Source organism: Oryctolagus cuniculus, chromosome 1 (genome assembly GCF_051225735.1).
Source record: "Oryctolagus cuniculus isolate XC-2025 breed Fujian yellow rabbit chromosome 1, ASM5122573v1, whole genome shotgun sequence".
Classification (NCBI taxonomy): Eukaryota; Metazoa; Chordata; class Mammalia; order Lagomorpha; family Leporidae; genus Oryctolagus; species Oryctolagus cuniculus.
In genome coordinates, this window is record NC_142867.1 from 53,727,262 (window position 1) to 53,744,922 (window position 17,661).

General features: G+C 51.9%; 1 protein-coding gene across 3 annotated transcripts in view; it reads right to left on the bottom strand.

Annotated features, from left to right (window-relative positions):
- Positions 1–3,284: 3,284 nt before the first annotated feature.
- PARVA (parvin alpha) overlaps positions 3,285–17,661 on the bottom strand; it is a 167,573-nt gene continuing 153,196 nt past the window's right edge. For 2 of the 3 annotated variants that reach the window (XM_051824848.3, XM_089328652.1), the window contains exons 11-13: positions 17,549–17,650; positions 16,892–16,964; positions 3,285–5,309 (exon numbers count right to left, since the gene is read on the bottom strand). In XM_051824848.3, the coding sequence (XP_051680808.1) occupies positions 5,233–5,309; positions 16,892–16,964; positions 17,549–17,650 (252 nt within the window). In that variant the 3' untranslated portion in view covers positions 3,285–5,232. Of the gene's footprint in view, positions 5,310–9,744; positions 9,965–16,891; positions 16,965–17,548; positions 17,651–17,661 lie in introns of those variants that run through there. The other variant, XM_051824857.3, reaches the window with a different exon arrangement.

Consider the following 17,661-nt stretch of genomic DNA (forward strand, 5'->3'; position numbering starts at 1 on the left):
AGAGAGAGGGAGGGAGGGAGGGAAAGAAATCTCTCTTCCGTCTATTGGTTCACTACCCAAATGGCCACAATGGCCGGAGCCGGGCCAGGCTGAAGCCAGGGTGCAGGAGCCCAAGCTCTTGGGCCATCTTCTGCTGCTTTCCCAGGTGCACTAGCAGGGAGCTGGATTGGAAGTGGAGCAGCCAGGACATGAACCGGCACCTGTCTGGGATGCCAGCGCCACAGATGACAGCTTTACCTGCTGTGCCACAGTTCCAGCCCCTATGTTTTATATTTAAGATTTATTTATTCACTCACTTATTTGAAAGGCAGACAGGGAGGGGAAGGGAAAAGAGGAGGGAGAGGAGGGAGAGGAGGAGAGAGAGAGAGAGAGAGAGGGAGAAAATATCTTCCATCTGCTGGTTCACTCCCTGAGTTTACAACAGGCAGGTCTGGGCCAGGCTCAAACCAGGACCCTGGAGCTCATCCTAGTCTTCTGTGTGGGTGGCAGCAATCCAAGCACTTAAGGCGTCTTCTGCTGCCTTCACAGAAGCTGGATGGGAAGTGGAGCAGCCGGGACTCCAGCTGGTGCACTGATAAGGGATGCTGGCATGTCAAGTGGTGTTTCAACATGCTACACCACAGTGCTGGACTTCCAGATTTGCATTTATTTTGTTTGAATGGCAAGGAGAGAGTGAATGAAGGTCCAGAGAGAAACAGATCTCCCATCCACTAGTTTACTCCCTAAATGTCTGCATCAGCTGGGCCTGGACCAAGCTGAAACCAGAAGTCCCAACTCAGTACAAGTCTGCAAAGCACATGGGCCATCACCTGCTGACCCCCCGGGTGTGCGTTAGCAGAAAGCTGGAGGTGGAAACAGAGCCAAGACTTGAGTCTAGGCACTGCAATATGGAATGTAGTCAAGCGAAATGGTATTTTTTTTTTAAGATTTTTTTATTAGAAAGGCAGAGAGAGACAGACAGACGGAGGGATGGTGGGAAGGAGAATCATCTGCTGGTTTATTCCCCAAATGGCTGGGATAGGATGAAGCCAGGAGCTCCATCTGGGTCTCCCAAGAGGGTGGCAGGGGCCCAACCACCTGGGTCATCCTCCGCTGCTTTCCCAGGCACATTAGCAGGGAGCTGGATTGGAAGTGGAGCAGCAAGGACACAAACTGGCACCTGTATGGGATGCTGGCATCACAGGTGGCAGCTTAACCCATTGTGCCCCCAACAGTGTCTTAACTGCACTGCTGAATGCCTGCCCCAAATGGCCCTTTACTGAGCCAGGAATTGCAAGTCCTTTGGGAAGCTGGCGTGTAGAGGCAGGCCCCTGAGCCAGTGAGTCCTCCTACCCAGCACTGCGTCTCGGTGTGTTCACAGCATCTGCAGCAGCTCTCTTGCCGTTTCCACTAAACCTAAGAGCATTTAAATGGCAGGCAACATTGAAAGCAGCGAATGGAGAGCACATCCCTCTTCAGGTAGGAGTCCGGGGGGGAGCCGTCTTCCAGGCAGTGAACCTCAAATTATTTTTGATCACCTCCCACTTAGGCCAAAACTGCCTGACCTCTTGACTCCATCTAGTCTCATTTTCCAGTGGAAAAATAAATTAGTGATAATTGGAGGGGAGTGGGTTATGTATACATTTGCTCTAGCACTGAAGTGTGGCTGATTCACATTGGAACCACAATGTATACATGGCTTGGAGTCTAGTTATTGGAAAATTACAGCCCCAGAATACTGTTGATGCAAATAAACTTCACCAAACTCTGTAGGGTTAACCAAGCAACCCACAACAAATACGTTGATAATGATAAAGCTAAGCTAACAGTCATTCGTAATTAAAAAGTACCGATGGCAGCAGCTGAAATCTGCAACCAACTCAAGGCAACACCGACGATGTGCTGATAAAGCGTCTCCCAGACTTGGGCAAGGCCAACCCTGGGTCCGCGCGTGGGAATCCTGGGTGTTTTCCTACAGGAGGCGAGCGCCACGCAGCTGACAGCGAGACTACACAGCACAACTGTAGGTGCTCTGTCTCCCCCATCATGCTCTCCTACTCTGTTACTGATCGGTAGCCCTGGTAACATGTAACCATCAAACCTTAGCCAAAGGGCACACAGTTCACCATACTGCTCCCAAACAGGGCTTAAAAACTACAGGTTCAAGGCACAGGAAGAGGCTTCTGGGACATCTCTCCCTTCCCTCCCCCCCGTCTGCCTGGCTCCTGCCCCTCTGCAGTGCCCCTAGATCTGTCTCCACTCTTAACATCACCATGCAGGCAGCTTCTCTTCCACGCTCAGGCAGACCAGAGATGTGCATCTGGGCTTACAAAGTGCTCGGATGCCCATTTGAAAATGTGAGAGATTTCCTGTACTACCCAGTGCAGGGCAATCTCCTGATAGCACGTTAAGTATGGGAGGAGGAAAAGGAAGTGCAGGTGAATGTCTAGAGTGTTCTCTGAATGTGAGAAAACACCTTCAACACTTGCATGCCTTTGCAGCGGTGTGCCTGGGGCCTCTGGCACTGCCTCCAGGGAGGGGCTGTGGCTGCTGGGGGTGGGGAGGGAGGGACACTTAGGTTTTTCACTGAATACCCATTCATGCTTTTTGAATTCTGTGCCATTTATGTATTAACTAAAAATAACCAGGAATTTAAGTTTAGAAAGGAGAAAATACCCAGTGTTCCTACAGAGACTGGAACCTTGTCCTGGTTTCCTGGTTTGGTTTTTTTTTTTTTTTTTTTTTTTGAAGAGGTGAGGGTTAAGTTCAGTTTATTTATTATTCTGATGCTTCTTTCTTGTTCAAATCATGGTCATGTGTAAGCAGGAGACTCCAGCTTTGAAAGGCAAACATCTAAAGGAGGTGACAGGTTCTGTAACGTGGGCCCTGGGATTCCGGACAAAGGCCTCAGTTCTGAAAAGCAATTTTCTTGAAATGTTTGCTTATTTATTTTCAACCACTTGAAAGGCAGAGAGCGAGCAAGAGCTTCCATTCACTGGTTCACTCCACACTTGTCTGCAGTAGCCAGGCTGGGCCAGGCTGAAGCCCAGAACTCCAACCTGGTCGCCCATGTGGGTGGCAGAGGCCCAAGCATTTGGACCATCAGTGGCAGCCTTCCCAGGTGCATTAGCAGGGAGCTGGGTCTCAGAGCAGCACTCTGATATGGGATGCCGGTGTTGCAAGGGCCAGCTTAACAAACACACTGCACCCCGACAACTTTCTAAGTTCGTGCTCTTACTAAGGGCACCTGCACATTTGCAGCTTAAGTACAAGGGAAAAAAAAAAAGACAAGAGAGACAACAAAATTCGTAAAGCACAGCGTGTTTGAATGAATGCATTTCTCTCATTTCATCCCACGTGAGGATTGCTCAAGGACACGAAGTCATTGCTTATCTTGATTTGCCACCAGGAATTTAAAAGAGAGCAACAGAAGTATTACAGTACTTAGTGTTTCCTAATGAAAAATCTTTCACTAATTATATAAAAAAATTCTATTCTTTTAAAGAAATTGACGTAACAATGCACACTGCCTTTGTATCTTAAATGCTCTACGCTGAGAAACAATTCTTTCTTGGAGCAAAATACCCAACAAAATGTGCAGTATTACAAACTGGATTCTGAGTTACTACAGATAGACAGTATAGGAAGAAAAGACAAGAAAGCTGAAAGGAATGTTGTGGACAATATGGGAGGCCTAGCTTTGGGTGGTGTAGACACAGATCACGGTGACTTCTCCAGACCAGACGGGGCTTTGTGCAATGGGCCTCCAGTAGTGACAAGGTGGCGGTTAAGGGCTTCCAGAGGAAGGCACTCAAGCTGGTGTCCAGTGGGCACTGTTTGTGAAAATCGTACACTGAAGGTGAGTTAGCAGTGATTATTTACCCGAAGGCTTAGGTCAGTTTAAGGGTGCAAACGCCAAGTCCCAGAAGGCCCTCTTTGTCTCTGAGGGCAGTCTCCTAGCTGCTAGGGGTGCAAATATTTCCCTGCTGCCTGCCCCCTATCATCACCTGTTTCCCCTCGAGCTCCTTCCCTGTTCCTCCAGGACCTACCAGCAGCCTGGCCCAGCTGGAGTGCTGCATTTCAAGGTCAGGTTCACAAAGAGGGGATACAAGTAACCACAGGCCCTAGAGGCACCCACGCAAGGAAACTGCTCGGCTTTGGTCTAAATGACTTACATTTTTCCTTGCCCGAATTAGCTGGTAATTGCATGTGGGCAGACTTAGCCAGAATGGTCTGAATGATCAATTAGAAGGCAAAAAGGAGTTCCTTTCTTCAAAGTTCAAGGGTTCCTGTTGAAGAGCTCGACTTCCCAAGCGATGCTCCAATGGGCCTGTGCCCAGCTCTCTGCGGTGCCGGAGTAGATTGTACATTTGCCTAACGATAATGAATTGAGTACTTATTTTTGCAGGAAAATATAGGGCATTTCCATTACATGCAATCAAGCAAAAAGGCTGCAAAATGTGCCACTCCATTAATTCTAAACTGAATTCTTCCCAAATGTCACCCTGAAATGAGAGTATGGGGTGATTAGAAATTTGAAGGAATTAAGGGTAATTTCCATTTCTACAAAGGACTTGAGGGACATGACTCCTGCCACACACACACACACAAAATTAGTTGGGTTAAATTTGTGTGAATCACTGAGGCTTGTCCTGGGCTGCCCTGATGGTGGCAGTAGAGGGTTCTGGGGCTTCTTTGAGCTCTCAGGTGTGTGTGGGCAGATGCGCACGCGTGCGCGCACACACACACACCCCTGTAGAACATGTCAAGAATGCAGTTGGTCAGTTATTAACACATCTGTCATTTGAAGGAAAACATCGGCTTCTGAACCTCGGAGCCTCAGCCTTCTCATCTTCGAAGGGGATTATGAGGCCTACTTCAGTGAGAGTGGCGGGCATGCGTGAGTGTGGGTCTAGCTCAGGACTCAGTGGGGCGCCCGGCATGTGTTCACACCCATCGTGACTTGAGCTGAGCTGCCATCTTCTGGGGACTCTGTCTTGCCTAAACTGGTTCCTAAATCACTCAGAGGGACATTGGGACCTGGCGTCTGGAGGCGGATGACCTTCCCAGTCATTGCTGGGTCCGCCCCAGGGCCTGGGAGGTGCAGGGCAGCCCTTGGAGCTTCTGATGCTTTGTAGTGTCAGTCCCTACTCTCTGGGTTGCGGCTGGCTTTGTGGGAGAGAGCACAGAGCGAGAGACAGGAGCTAGCAGGGCAGGGCATTCCGGAGGCTGGTCCCTGGGGCCCGGGGCCCCTCACTCCACGTTCCGGTACTTGGTGAAGAGGTTGTACAGCACCCGCAGGGTGGACTTCAGGTCACAGTTGACGATATCTGCAGAGGAGACAAGAGAGACGGGCTGCTGCAGGGGAGCCTCACACGCCGAAGCTGCTGTGCACTGCCCCTGTGTCTGCCACCCCAGCCTGCGGCCGCGTGGACTCATGGCAATCAGGGGGGTGGGCATGGGAAGGTGGGCAGAGTGCACAGGGACTCAGCAGGGGCAGCGAGGGGGGAGGGGCTGGGCACAGGGGTCCTGCCTCTTGCTAAAATAAAGTATGTGGACTCCATCCTGGAAACAGCATCTGCAGGTGAGAAGGGGACCCGTCTGACTCAGTCTCCCTCATCTCACCTGGGCCTGAGGCCACGCCCCTCTGCTCCAGGGCCAGGAGAGGGGAGAATGCCTGGGGCTAGAGTGGGGGTCAAGGTGGTCACAAGGTGGGACCCCCAGGCAGGCACAGGAGTCCACCTGGCAGAGGAGGGGGCGTGGCATGAAGACACAGTAAGTAAGTGTCAGGTGACAAGTAGAACAAGGGGAATGGGTTTCAAGGCACAACAGGGAGTTGGGTCATAGGAGGGGACTTCAAAAAGTGGGAAAACAGAACAAAAAGACAGGTTTATTTTGCTGCAAAAAAACCTTGAAACTCATGCATAGCTTTTTATATAAATTTTCCATGAACTTTTTGAAGGATCTTAGCAGAGTTGCACTGTGGGTTCCTGAGCTTTCCTGCAGCTCCGTCCTGCTGGGAGCAGCAGCCACTTTCCATGCAATGTCAGGCAAGAGGAGCCTGCCAGGTAGAGAAGTGGGTGAAGAATTCCACGTGGAGGACTTAGTGTGTCTACCTTTTTTTTTTTTTAATTTATTTATTTATTTGAAAGTCAGAGTTACACAGAGAAGGGGAGACAGAGATCCTGCATCTGCTAGTTCATTTCCCAGGGCTGAGCCAGGCTAAAGTCAGGAGTTTCATCCGAGACTCCAGTGTGGGTGAGAGACCCAAGCACTTGATCCAGCCTCTGCTGCTTATTCCCAGGTGCATTAGCAGGGAGCTGGATCAGAAGTGGAGTGGCTGGGACTCAGACCAGCGACTACATGAGATGCCAGCATTACAGGTGCTGGCTTTATCTACTATGCCACAACACTGGCACCAGTGTATCTCGATTTTACAGAAGATTTATTTATTTGAGAGGCAGAGTGACAGAGTATGGGAGGGAGGAAGAAGGGTGGGAGACAGTGAGAAGAGAGATCTTCCATTCCACTGGTTCATTCCTTAGTTGGCTTCAACAGCCAGGTCTGTGCCAGGCTAAATTCAGGAGCCCAGAACTCTATCCGGGTCTCCTATGTGGATGGCAGGGGCCCAAGCACTTAGGCCATCATCTGCTACCTTCTCAGGTGCGATAGTAAAGAGCTAGATCAGAAGAACAGCCAGGAATGTAACTAGTACTTTGAAAAGGTATGCTGGTGGGGCCGGCGCTGTGGTGCAGAGGGTTAAAGCCCTGGCCTGCAGTGCCAGCATCCCATATGGGCACCAGTTTGAGTCCTGGCTGCTCCACTTCCAAGCCAGCTCCTTGCGAATGTGCCTGGGAGAGCAGCAAAGGATGGCCCAAGTCCTGGGCCCCTGCACCCCTGTAGGAGACCTGGAAGAAGCTCCTGGTTTCCAATTGGCCCGGTTTTGTGGCCATTTGGGGAATGAACCAGCAGATGGAAGATCTCTTTCTCTGTCTCTACCTCTCTATAACTGTGTCTTTCAAACAAATAAATCTTAAAAAAAAAAAGGGGAGGGGATGCTGGTGTAGCAGGAGTGTCCCACTGTACCACAACACCAGCCTTTTAGTGTGTTTCATTAAATCCTGCTATTCTAGAGAACTTCAAGTGCATTAACATGGCTGGAGAAGTTGAGGGACAGGTGGTTGGATCCTGGAAGGACTTAATTTCAAAATGTAGAACTTGGATGATTTTGTAGGCAGAAAGCTGGGGGCTACCCACTGGACACAAGCCCCTGACACATTTTACTTAATCTCTTTGCTTTTCACCTCCCTTCCATCTAAGGACTGGCCAGCACTTTCTGCAGCTGCCCAGCTATCCCCACCTCCCCCGGCTCCTCCACCTCCTTGTCCCCCTGCACTCCCCTAGAGAGCCATCTTTCAAAGAACAGAAAAGGCACTCTGCTGTTTAGAAATGCATACTTAGGTAGTAAAAGGAAGAGAAACCAAGGGCAAAACCCTGATGCGCATAAGTTGGCACAGAGGTTACCTTTGGGGAGGAAGTGGAAGATCATGTTGAAAGGGGAATGGGGTGACCTGGAGGGAGCTTCTGGGATCTCGAGTTACCTTTGTCCTTGACCTGGGTGGAGGTTCACTTGATAATAGTTCACGGACTTGTACGTTTATGTTTGATGTGTCTTTCCGCATGTACTTTTTGCTATAGCAATGACTGTTAATGATGTAACCATGCAGGAGGTCAGATGGGGTAAGGGACATAAGAGAATATGACAAACGCCCTGGGATTCCAAGGTGGGCGGGATTGTGCTGAGCCTTCGGGTGGGGGGCGGAGGGCGGGGGGGGGGGTATGTCAGGAGTCGACCAACAGGTGCAGGGTGCAGAGTGGGAGGCTCTGGCTCCCAGGCCTTGGCCTGGGGACTCGTGTAGCTATGGGTGCCACAGTCAGGCACACTCAGGCTCCAGGTTCCAGGCACTGCACAGACAAACGCTGACTGAGACACAGACTCTGGGCTCTGGGCTGGGGAACCTCCCTGAGGTCTCCCCAACCTTGTACCCCTCCTGCCTGCCCCCTCCCAGGACTTAGCCTGTTTGCAGGCCAGCCCTACTCCACCCAGCTGGCCTAGGACCATGAGCCAAGTTCTCTTGCTGAGAGACCGATGGCTCCCAAGACCACCTGAGAGGCCTGGGGCTCACAGCTTCCCTTTCTGCTCCCCTACCTACCTGAGCCTCACCTGGGGCCCTGACCAGTGACTGAGCCCTGCTACACTGCCCAGCTTCTCCTGAGCTGAGCTGTACTCCTGCCAGGTGCAATCCTGTGCCCCGCTCTGGCCCGATTCCTGTCTTCTCCCAACAGCTTGGTGCTGAGTGTTTCTTCAATTCCTCTCAAGCCAAACATCAGGAAGTTACCCTGGGGTTGCTCAAAAGGTAGGCAGGGGCAAAGGTGAGCTCACAAAGGGAATGAGCTTCAACAGGGGAAAATAATGTCCTATCAGGGTCTCTGTGCTGAGCTCTAAGTGAGCTCCTTAGAGACGCTTGTTCTTGCCGACCCATTCTACCCACTGCACGCAGAACATTAGTCCTCTGGGTATGGTTGTGCGGGATGTGCACTGCATAACCCCAGGGCCCATCCTTCACATTTCCATAGACTACACTACAAACTGTGTTCCCTCGAGTTATGCAGCTCTCAACTTGTAGGGCCATACAGCCATTTCACTTACGATGAGCTCCAACATTCTCAGTCACAGCTTTGCAAGGGATAGCCTGACTCAGCCTACCTTTCCAGTCTCGTTTCAGGCCATGCTGGCCCCTACCCCATGCATCCCCGTGACACTCCCTGGGCTTGGCCTCTGCTCATGCTGTTGCAACATCTCGACTGCCCTTCCCAACTATCTGCTTTCTGATCCTCCTGCGGATCAAAGCACAGCTCCTCGGGGAAGCCCCTCGGGGCCTGGCCCGGGTGAGGGTGCCCTGCTTTGTGACCGCAAAGCCCCTATGCTGCTCCTCATAGCGCTCATTCCAGTTCTGGACCTTACTCAGGTCACGCCTGCCTCTGCTCACCTTGTTTTGCTGTCAGCCCGGTGCTGGGCCTGCAGAGACCCTGCAAGGGTGTGCACAGCTACATGAATGGTCGCCCGGTGTTCCAAGAGCCACGGAAGAAAATCCCAGAAAGAGGGGTTGGCAACAGACTCACACTCCCCAAGAAGGTCACGAGGTAAAAGACGGGAAAGCATTCCCCTGGGGAGAGCAAGGCCATGAGCAGGTGGAGGTGAAGTGTTAGCACGGTGGGCAGATTAGAAGGGGAAGCAGTGGCCTGGGACGGAGAGCCAGAATGTGGACCTGATGCAGGACGGCTCTGGGTGGAAGCAGGGAAGTCTGTTTCCCCTTCTTATTTTTCAAAATGCCTGTTTATTTCATTTTAAAAATTTGTTTGAAAGGCACATATATATCTTCCATCCACTGGCTCGCTCCTCAAATGCCTCCAACAGCCTGGGCTGGGCCAAGCCAAGCCAGGCCAGAGCCAGGAGTGCCATCCAGGTCTTCCACGTAAGTGGCAGGGGCATCATCAGGAAGCCGGATGGAAGCAGAGGCTGGGCTTGATCCCAGGTGCTCTGAGATGTGGGGGTGGGTGAGGGAATTCCAAGCAGCAGCTTAACCCCCTAAGCCACAATGTCTGCCCCATACCTTCCCATTTTTAAAGACGGATGAGCTGAGGTTGCTAGAAAAACAAAATGTCCAGTAGAGAAGAATATCTCCAACTGATCACTTCATTTACTTTTTTTTAAGGTTTATTTATTTATTTGAAAGGCAGAGCTACAGAAAGGCACAGGCAGAGAGGTCTTCCATCCTCTGGTTCACTCCCCAGATGCCACAACAGCTGGAACTGGGCCAATTGGAAGCCGGGAGCCAGGAGCCTCTTTGGGGTCTCCCACGCAGATCCAGGAGCCCAAGTACCTGCGCCGTCTTCTACTGCTTTCCCAGGCCACAGCAGAGAACTGGATTGGAAGTTGGGCAGTCAGGTCTTGAACCGGCGCTCATATGGGATGCGGCACTGCAGGTGGCGGCTTTACCCGCTATGCCACAGCGCCAGTCCCACTTCATTTACTTTTTTTTTTTTTTTTTTTTTGACAGGCTGAGTTAGTGAGAAAGACAGAGAGAAAGGTATTCCTTCCGTTGGTTCATCCCCAAAATGGCCGCTATGGCCGGCACTGCGCCAATCCGGAGCCAGGTGCTTCCTCCTGGTCTCCCATGCGGGTGCAGGGGCCCAAGCACCTGGGCCATCCTCTGCTGCCTTCCCAGGCCACAGCAGAGAGCTGGACTGGAAGAGGAGCAACCGGGGATAGAACCTGGTGCTCATATGGGACGCTGGCGCTGCAGGCGGAGGATTAACCAAGTGAGCCATGGCGCCAGCCCCCTCCCCCCTTCATTTACTTTTAACGGCCACTAAGTTTTGGAGCCTAGTGTCACTGTGGTGCAATGATCCTGGTAAGCCATTTAAGCTGGGGAATTTTCTCACTGGTAAAACTGGGCAATACCTTTATGAAAACTCCTAAAACATATTAAGGACCCCTAAATGGGAGTTTCATTCCTGTTTTCCCATCTTTGCCCATTAACAGAGCTGTTATGTACAGCTGTGCAGTGTGTACAATGCACAACTCCAGAGGGTGCCAATCACAGGGGCTAAGATCTGTTCCTTGGGACTCTTAGTCGGTTCTTCACCAGCATCCTCACCACCAGGTGGGCTGCATGAAGGGGAGAGACTACAGTTAGAAGCACTGCTTATCATCTGTTTCTATCAAGAAAGCTAAGGACCCACAGAGCTGTGGCTTAGTAGGTTAAGCATCTGCCTATGGCACTGCACCCCATGTGGGTGCAGGTTCAAGTCCCAGCTGCGCCACCTCTGATCCAGCTTCCTGCCGATGGCCTGGGAAGGCAGCAGTAGATAGATGGTCCAAGTCCTTGGGCCCCCACACCCGCGTGGGAGACCTGGAGGAAGCTCCTGGCTTCGCTCTGGCCATTGTGGCCATTTGGGGAGCAAACCAGCAGATGGAAGACTGCTCTGTCTCTCTGTCTGTAACTCTGCCTCTCAAGTGAATAATAAATCTTTAAAAAAGCTAAAGCCAGCCTCCAGGTAGTCTCACACAGAGTGGCAGGCCAGGGGCTGGCTGTCTCAGCCAAGAGAGGAACACCCAGTGACTCCATGCTATAGAAACAGAGCCTTCTAAGCCCTGGCCCCTCAAACTCGGTGATCAGCAGCAGTGCTGCCCTGCTGCCTTTGTCTGGAGCAGGCAGGCAGGGTTGTCGGGCAAGGGAGAGAGAAAGCAGGCCCAAGGGGGCTGTGGGAGAAAAGGGCCTCTGGCCAGAGGGAAGGGCGCCCTGTCTGACCCCCAACCTCCCTGCCCCGGCACCAGCGACTCTGCACGTGGGAGAACCACGCACTGAGTTCACGATTCTCGCAGTGAACAGAAGTCACAGGAGGCAGGGAGCTCTCGTGACAGCGGACACCCAGTCTGGACACAAAGGGAGGTGGTCCTGTGACTCCCCCCTCCTTCCCTCACCCTGAGGCACCTGCTGGGACCCTTTCTCTGTAGCTCCTCCCTGCCTCTGCCCCTGAGCCCCTGGACCAAGGAGGGAGGACCCATGGGGGCTCAGTGCCACCAGCTGAGTGGCCATGGCCAGCCACTCGAGGCGCCCATCAGGCTTAATAGTCCTTTTACATCTTTAAACAGCAAATTTTAATTTTGCCTCTTCTTAGGTTCTTATATACATGAGCTCATAGTACATGTAGTCTTTTGTGATTTGCTCTTTCACTCAAATTACGTTTGCAGCATTCATACAAGTTGCATGAGATGTTCATTTCTAGACAATTTTATTAAGGTAGAACTAAACAAATATAATCCTGTAGTTTTTCAAGAATACTTCCCCATGGGTTGTCTGCCTCTGACAGACCTGCAGTGCTCTGGAAGGTTTGTTCCTGATCACTCTGTGTGGTTTTCTACTTGCTTTGCTGCACAGAATAGTCAGTGAACTCTTTGTGCTGCAGTGGCTGGAGGGCCCTCACCTGACTTGTGGCTCAGTTCTTTTTATTGTCATTGTATAATAATCTGTGGTATGAATCTGTTCCACTTAGTCTCCTGGGGATGTACAATCCAATGTGGGTCTTCATGGGCATTTATTTTCTTTTAGATTGTGATTTATACAATAATTGTACACATTTATGGGGTACCATGTGATGCTTTAACTCATGTCTGTGCTGTGTGATGGTCAAGTCCAGGTAATCAGCATATCCATCACCTTGAACCTTTACCATTTCTTTGTAGTGAGAACACTCAATATGTCTCTGCTAGTGACCGTGAACTATGCAATGCTTTACCATTAACTGCGTTTACATGGAACACCTGACCTCATTCCTCCTAACCAACTCTGTAACTGTTGGCCAACCTCATCTACCTCCCTCCAGCCTCTGGTAAGCACTACTCTGCTTTCAACTGCCGGGAGATCAACTTCTTAGACTCTACACATATGTGAGTTATTGTAGTATTTGTCTTTCTGTGCCTGTCTTATTTCATTCAACATGATGTCTCCCCAAGCCCTCCATGTTGTTGCAAATGATATCATCTTTTTAATGGCTGAATAGTATTCCATCGCCTCTATTTTCTTTATCCATTTCCACTGATAGACATTTGGGTTGATTCCGTGACTTGGCTGTTATGAATACTGCGACAAAAAACATGGGAGTGCAGCTGTCTCTCTGACATACTGACTTCATGGCTTTGGATATGAATCCAGTAGAGGGATTGTTGGACTGTATCACTGTTCTATTTTTAAAAATTTGTGGCTGGCGCTGCAGCTCACTAGGCCAATCCTCCGCCTGCGGCACTGACAGTCTAGGTTCTAGTCCCAGTTGGGGTGCTGGTTCTGTCCCGGTTGCTCCTCTTCCAGTCCAGCTCTCTGCTGTGGTCCGGGAGGGCAGTGGAGGATGGCCCAAGTCCTTAGGCCCTGCACCCGCATGGGAGACCAGGAGGAAGCACCTGGTTCCTGGCTTCGGATCGGTGCAGCGTGCTGGCTGTAGCGGCCATTTGGGGGGTGAACCAACGGAAAGAAGACCTTTGTCTCTGTCTCTCTCACTGTCTAACCCTGCCAGTCAAAAAATTTTTTTCATTTATTTAAAAATCAGAGAGAAGGGAGACAGACACAAAGAGAGCTTTCAACTGCTGGTTTACTCCCTAAATGCCTACAACAGCTAGAGCTGGGCCCAGCCAAAGCCAGGAGCCTGAAACTCCATCTGTGCCTACCATGAGCATGCCAGGGACCCACTGCCTCCTAGGGTATGTGCTAGCTGGAAGCAGAGCAGGGACTCAACCCAGGTACTTCAGCCTGGGGTGTGAGTATCTTAACGGCTGAGCCAAAGCTCCACCCCAATTGCTCTATGTTTTAGTTTTGAAGGACCTCTTCACTGTTTTCTATAATGGCTATGTTAATGCATGGTCCCAATATTCTTGCATTTGCCTCCTGGTATGTGGACATGCACACCTGGCTGTGGAATCGCGGGGTCGAGGGTAGCGCAGCTTCCTATTACGGCTGTCATTTTGTGGCCAAAAGTCCATCAGTCTCAGTGGGACAGAATCAAGGTGGCAGTGTGGCTGCCTTGCTTCTGGAAGCTCTGGAGGGGAACCCTCTGTCTTGCTTTTCCAGTTCCCAGGGTTCTTCGGCCTACAGCTCTCTGTCACCTTCCAAGTCAGCTCCTCTTCCACTGCTCCCACGCTCCTGCTTCCCTCTTGCGCTCCGCAGGGGCTACTTGGCTAACCTAGGACAATCCCCGCAAGAGCCTCCATTCACTCACACCTGCAAAGCTCCATCTGCCAGGTAAGGGAAATAGGATGTGGCCCCTGGTGGGGGGGGGTAGGAGTCTTCATTCTGCTTACCACATCCGGTGTCACACACCTTTAACTGTGTCAGCAGCCATTCTCTGTGGTTCTCCAGCCTCACTAACCCTGGGTATTTTCTGAGTTGTAAACTTTTGCCACCATTGGTTTTGGTACGCTGTCCCCTCAGAGCGTGGGAAAGGGCAGTTGACTGCTTTGGGTACAAGCGTCCAGGCAGGTGCACTGAGCACCTGGAACTCAGCTGCCATGGTCTGCTCTCAGACTGTAGACCTCTTAGATTGTAGATACTCCATCAGCTTGCTGGCTGCCCTACGGACTTCAGTGCTGCCTGGTAAGCTAGGATCTTCAGCATATTTGATTCTGACTACTTAAACAGTGGTAACACAGGGGACCTGTGCACTTAAACACATACAAGGTGCATTACCCTTAGTAGAAAGCCACTAGCTTCATGCCAACATTCAGCTGTCCCACTGGTCATGACTCGATGCTCCCCCTTGGCTTACATTAGTCAGGGACCAAAAGGTTTGAGTCCTGCAGAGCAGAAGTCATCTGAGACACAAAGTCAGAGTTTCTGGGGAATTTCAAGGCACAATAGAGATTTGCATGTCACACAGCAGAGCACAGAGCGCCTTTTCCTGACCTTACAATTTGCCGTGGAAAATGCCTCCACCACGCCCAATTTGATTTTTGAAAAGAGCAGCCCACACAGGCACCTCTGGCAATGTCTGTGGCGTGCAGCATGGAGTTGCACTTTCCACATAGACGCACAGAAGGCAGGGTGGTGCTGGGATGCGCTTCTCACAAAGCAGTTACATAAAATACCATTTCAGTTCTCCTCTGTGCACTAGAAATTTCAGCATGGGCACGGTGCCCAGTGTAACAGCAAATGAAACAGACGTAGCTGTTCCACTTGCAATGGTCAGGAAGTTGCACATTAGGCAGTTCGATAATTGTACAAGAAATGCCATCTCTATGCTGAGATAGCCCTGCAGACGGACTGGTATTGGGAAAACTCTCTGACCTAAGAGAAACAAATGCCTGAGAACTAACATCTCAGCAGAGGTACTTGCAGTTCAATAAAAAAAAAAGGGGGGGGGGCAGGAGGTTGGCACAGTGGTTACGACTCTCACATCCCATACTGTAGTGCCTGCTTCAAGTCACAGCCCCTCTGCTTCAGATCCAGCTTCCTGCCAACAAGCACCCCAGGAGGCCTCAGGTGGTGGCTGAAGTACTGGGGCCCCTGCCACCCGCATGGGAGACCTGGATGGAATTCTAGGCTCCCGACTTTGGCCTGACCCAGCCCTGGCTGTTGCAGGCATTTGGGGAGCGATCCAGTGGATAGGAAATCTGTCTCCCTGCTTTTTAAATTAAAATTACAAAAGAAAATATAAATGAAAATTTTAAAAAGAGCAAGGAAAACAAACAATGGATGGCCAGGGCTCTCCCATCCAGAAGCAGGCGCTCAGCATCTGGCCGCAGGTGGCCTTGCTAGGGATGGACTTTGCGGGGTGGGCATACATCAGTCAATCGAGAAGTCTTCCCCCGGCGGTGATCAGGAGCTCAGAGCAAGGTTCTAACAACCGAGTGTACAGCTCTGATCTCCATTGCTCTGGCTGAGGGTTACCGAGCTCGGCAGCGAGGCAGGGTCCCCGTGCTGCCGTCCTGTCCACAATGTGCCCTCCCCATCCTGATTGCCACACACTGAGCCCCTTCCTTGTCCTCATGGGTTAGCCTGCTGTCACCAGCCAGCCATTCTTCAGCCCAGACAGAAGCGGAGGTGACCTCCTCACAGCCTCCTAGCTGTCCCTCCTGTGTGGCAGTTACTAGCGCTGTCACTGTTTCGGTGACTGGGTGCACTTTTTTCAATCCTGGTTGGCTGCCGATGCCGGGAGGGCATCTCAGTGTATGGTGATCTACAGGGTCTCAGACCCACAAGGCTACTGGCGCGTACCCCGCTGTATGGGTATGGGAAGGGGCTTGGAGCTGATGCAGCAAATGGACGCTCAACCCCTCCTTGTCCGCTTGACTTTAAACAACTGGGAGAGTACAAGCAAGGGGTCCGTGCACAGCATTCTCAATGTACCAATTCGACATAAACAGACAATTATCTATAACACATGCTGACTCACAGTGTGGGCAAAATGGAATATCTCAGTAAGTGGCAGAAAATGAATGTCCATAGCAAGACAACTTCCGAGAGAAACGTGCCTCCTCCTCGGGCACACGCAGCTGCACACTCTGGGCACGAGCCTGTGAGGGCTGCTGGAGCACACTGCTCCTTTTTGCCTCTCCCCCAGCCATTTCCAGCTGGCCCCTCCACAGCCTCAAATTCAGCACCCTACAATTCAACCAACTGGGGCTCGAAAAGAGTACAAAACAGAAGCTGCACCTGCACTGCTTACTGCCTCCTTGTCAGGATTCCCACGACCCTGCATTAAATACGGGTCATCCAGAGGTGACTTAAAGTGTACAGGAGGATGCGTGTAGGTTCCTGGCAAAGACTGCCATTTTTATACAAGGGACTTGAGCGTGCATGGGGGCTGTGGGGGTCTTGGAACCTAACCCCCACCAGGGACGCTCAGGGCTTACTGGGCATCCAGCCCCCTGCAGCAGGCCTCATCCTGGGGTCAAGCTCCCTGGCTTGGGGGACAGCAGAGGCGATCACTCTGAATGCAGAGCTGTCCACCCTGTGCCTTCGCCCCCCACTGGCAGGTCAGCACCTGTGCAGGGTTAGAAGACCCTGGGCACGGGGCGGCCCCTGAGGCAGCCGTTCTGTCTCCGCCCCGATCCCTGCCACCCCACGGGTGGGATTCCAGGCTTTTTCCTCGCCATGGTCATGTGACTGGCAGCTCACGAAGGGGTTTCAGGACTGGGCAGCTGTGTCCAGTCCCACCTTCCCAAGCTGATGGTCAAGAAGGGCTCAGCAGAGAAGCCTCCATCTGCTATAAAATCAGCTCTTTCCCTTGTGTACTGAACGCTCCGTGCAGCGAGCAGATCTCACAGCATTGGCACAAACCCAGGGCAGCCCCATGGTACCTTCTGGCCGCGGCTTGGGCTTTTCCAACCCTCCGTCTTGCATGAGCTCAAAGGCAAAGGAGACGTTCAAGACCTGCCGAGAGAGATGCGGTATGTGTGTCACTGCACACCCGTTCCCAGGCCACTGACCCCTGCACCTGCCCCGGGGAGTGAAGGAGCCAGCAGGACAGCTGGGGAGTGCAGAGGCCGGGCTGATGTGAAGGAGAAATGTGGCTACCCAGATGGGCGGTCTGCAAAGTGCGGGCCTGGCCCTCCTGCTGCAGATGCACTCCTGGAGAAGTACAAAACCCTCTTCCTGTCCTAGCACGTTCCTGGGCTGGCTGCCAGCACTTCCCCGCGGAGGGGATGGGGCTGAGCTGGGGGAGTGCACACCTTTGGAAGGGTCACATGGCAAGGCCCATGCTAGAGGCAGAGAAAGGGTTCTGCCTTGGGCCGAGTCCCAGAGGCCATCAGAACCAGGTGGGCTTGGCCCTGAACTGCTTCCCTGCCATTTCTGGGGGAAGGGAGGTTGGCTGAGTGCAGGGTGAAGGGAAGACTACTTAGGGTTCGAGCTCAGCTGCTCACACTGAAGACCCTGGGCCGAGGGGACCCCTGGATGGCCCCGGTGTAGGTGTGGTCAGATGAATCAGGGCTTCCCTTGATGTCCCACCCCCTTACCTTCTGTTCAAAGCTATCCGGCGTCAGGAAGAAGCTGTGCAGGGGCACAAAGTAGCCCTCCAGGAGCCCCATGAGCAGCACCAGGTACACCCCATCTGCAAACTGGAGAGAGC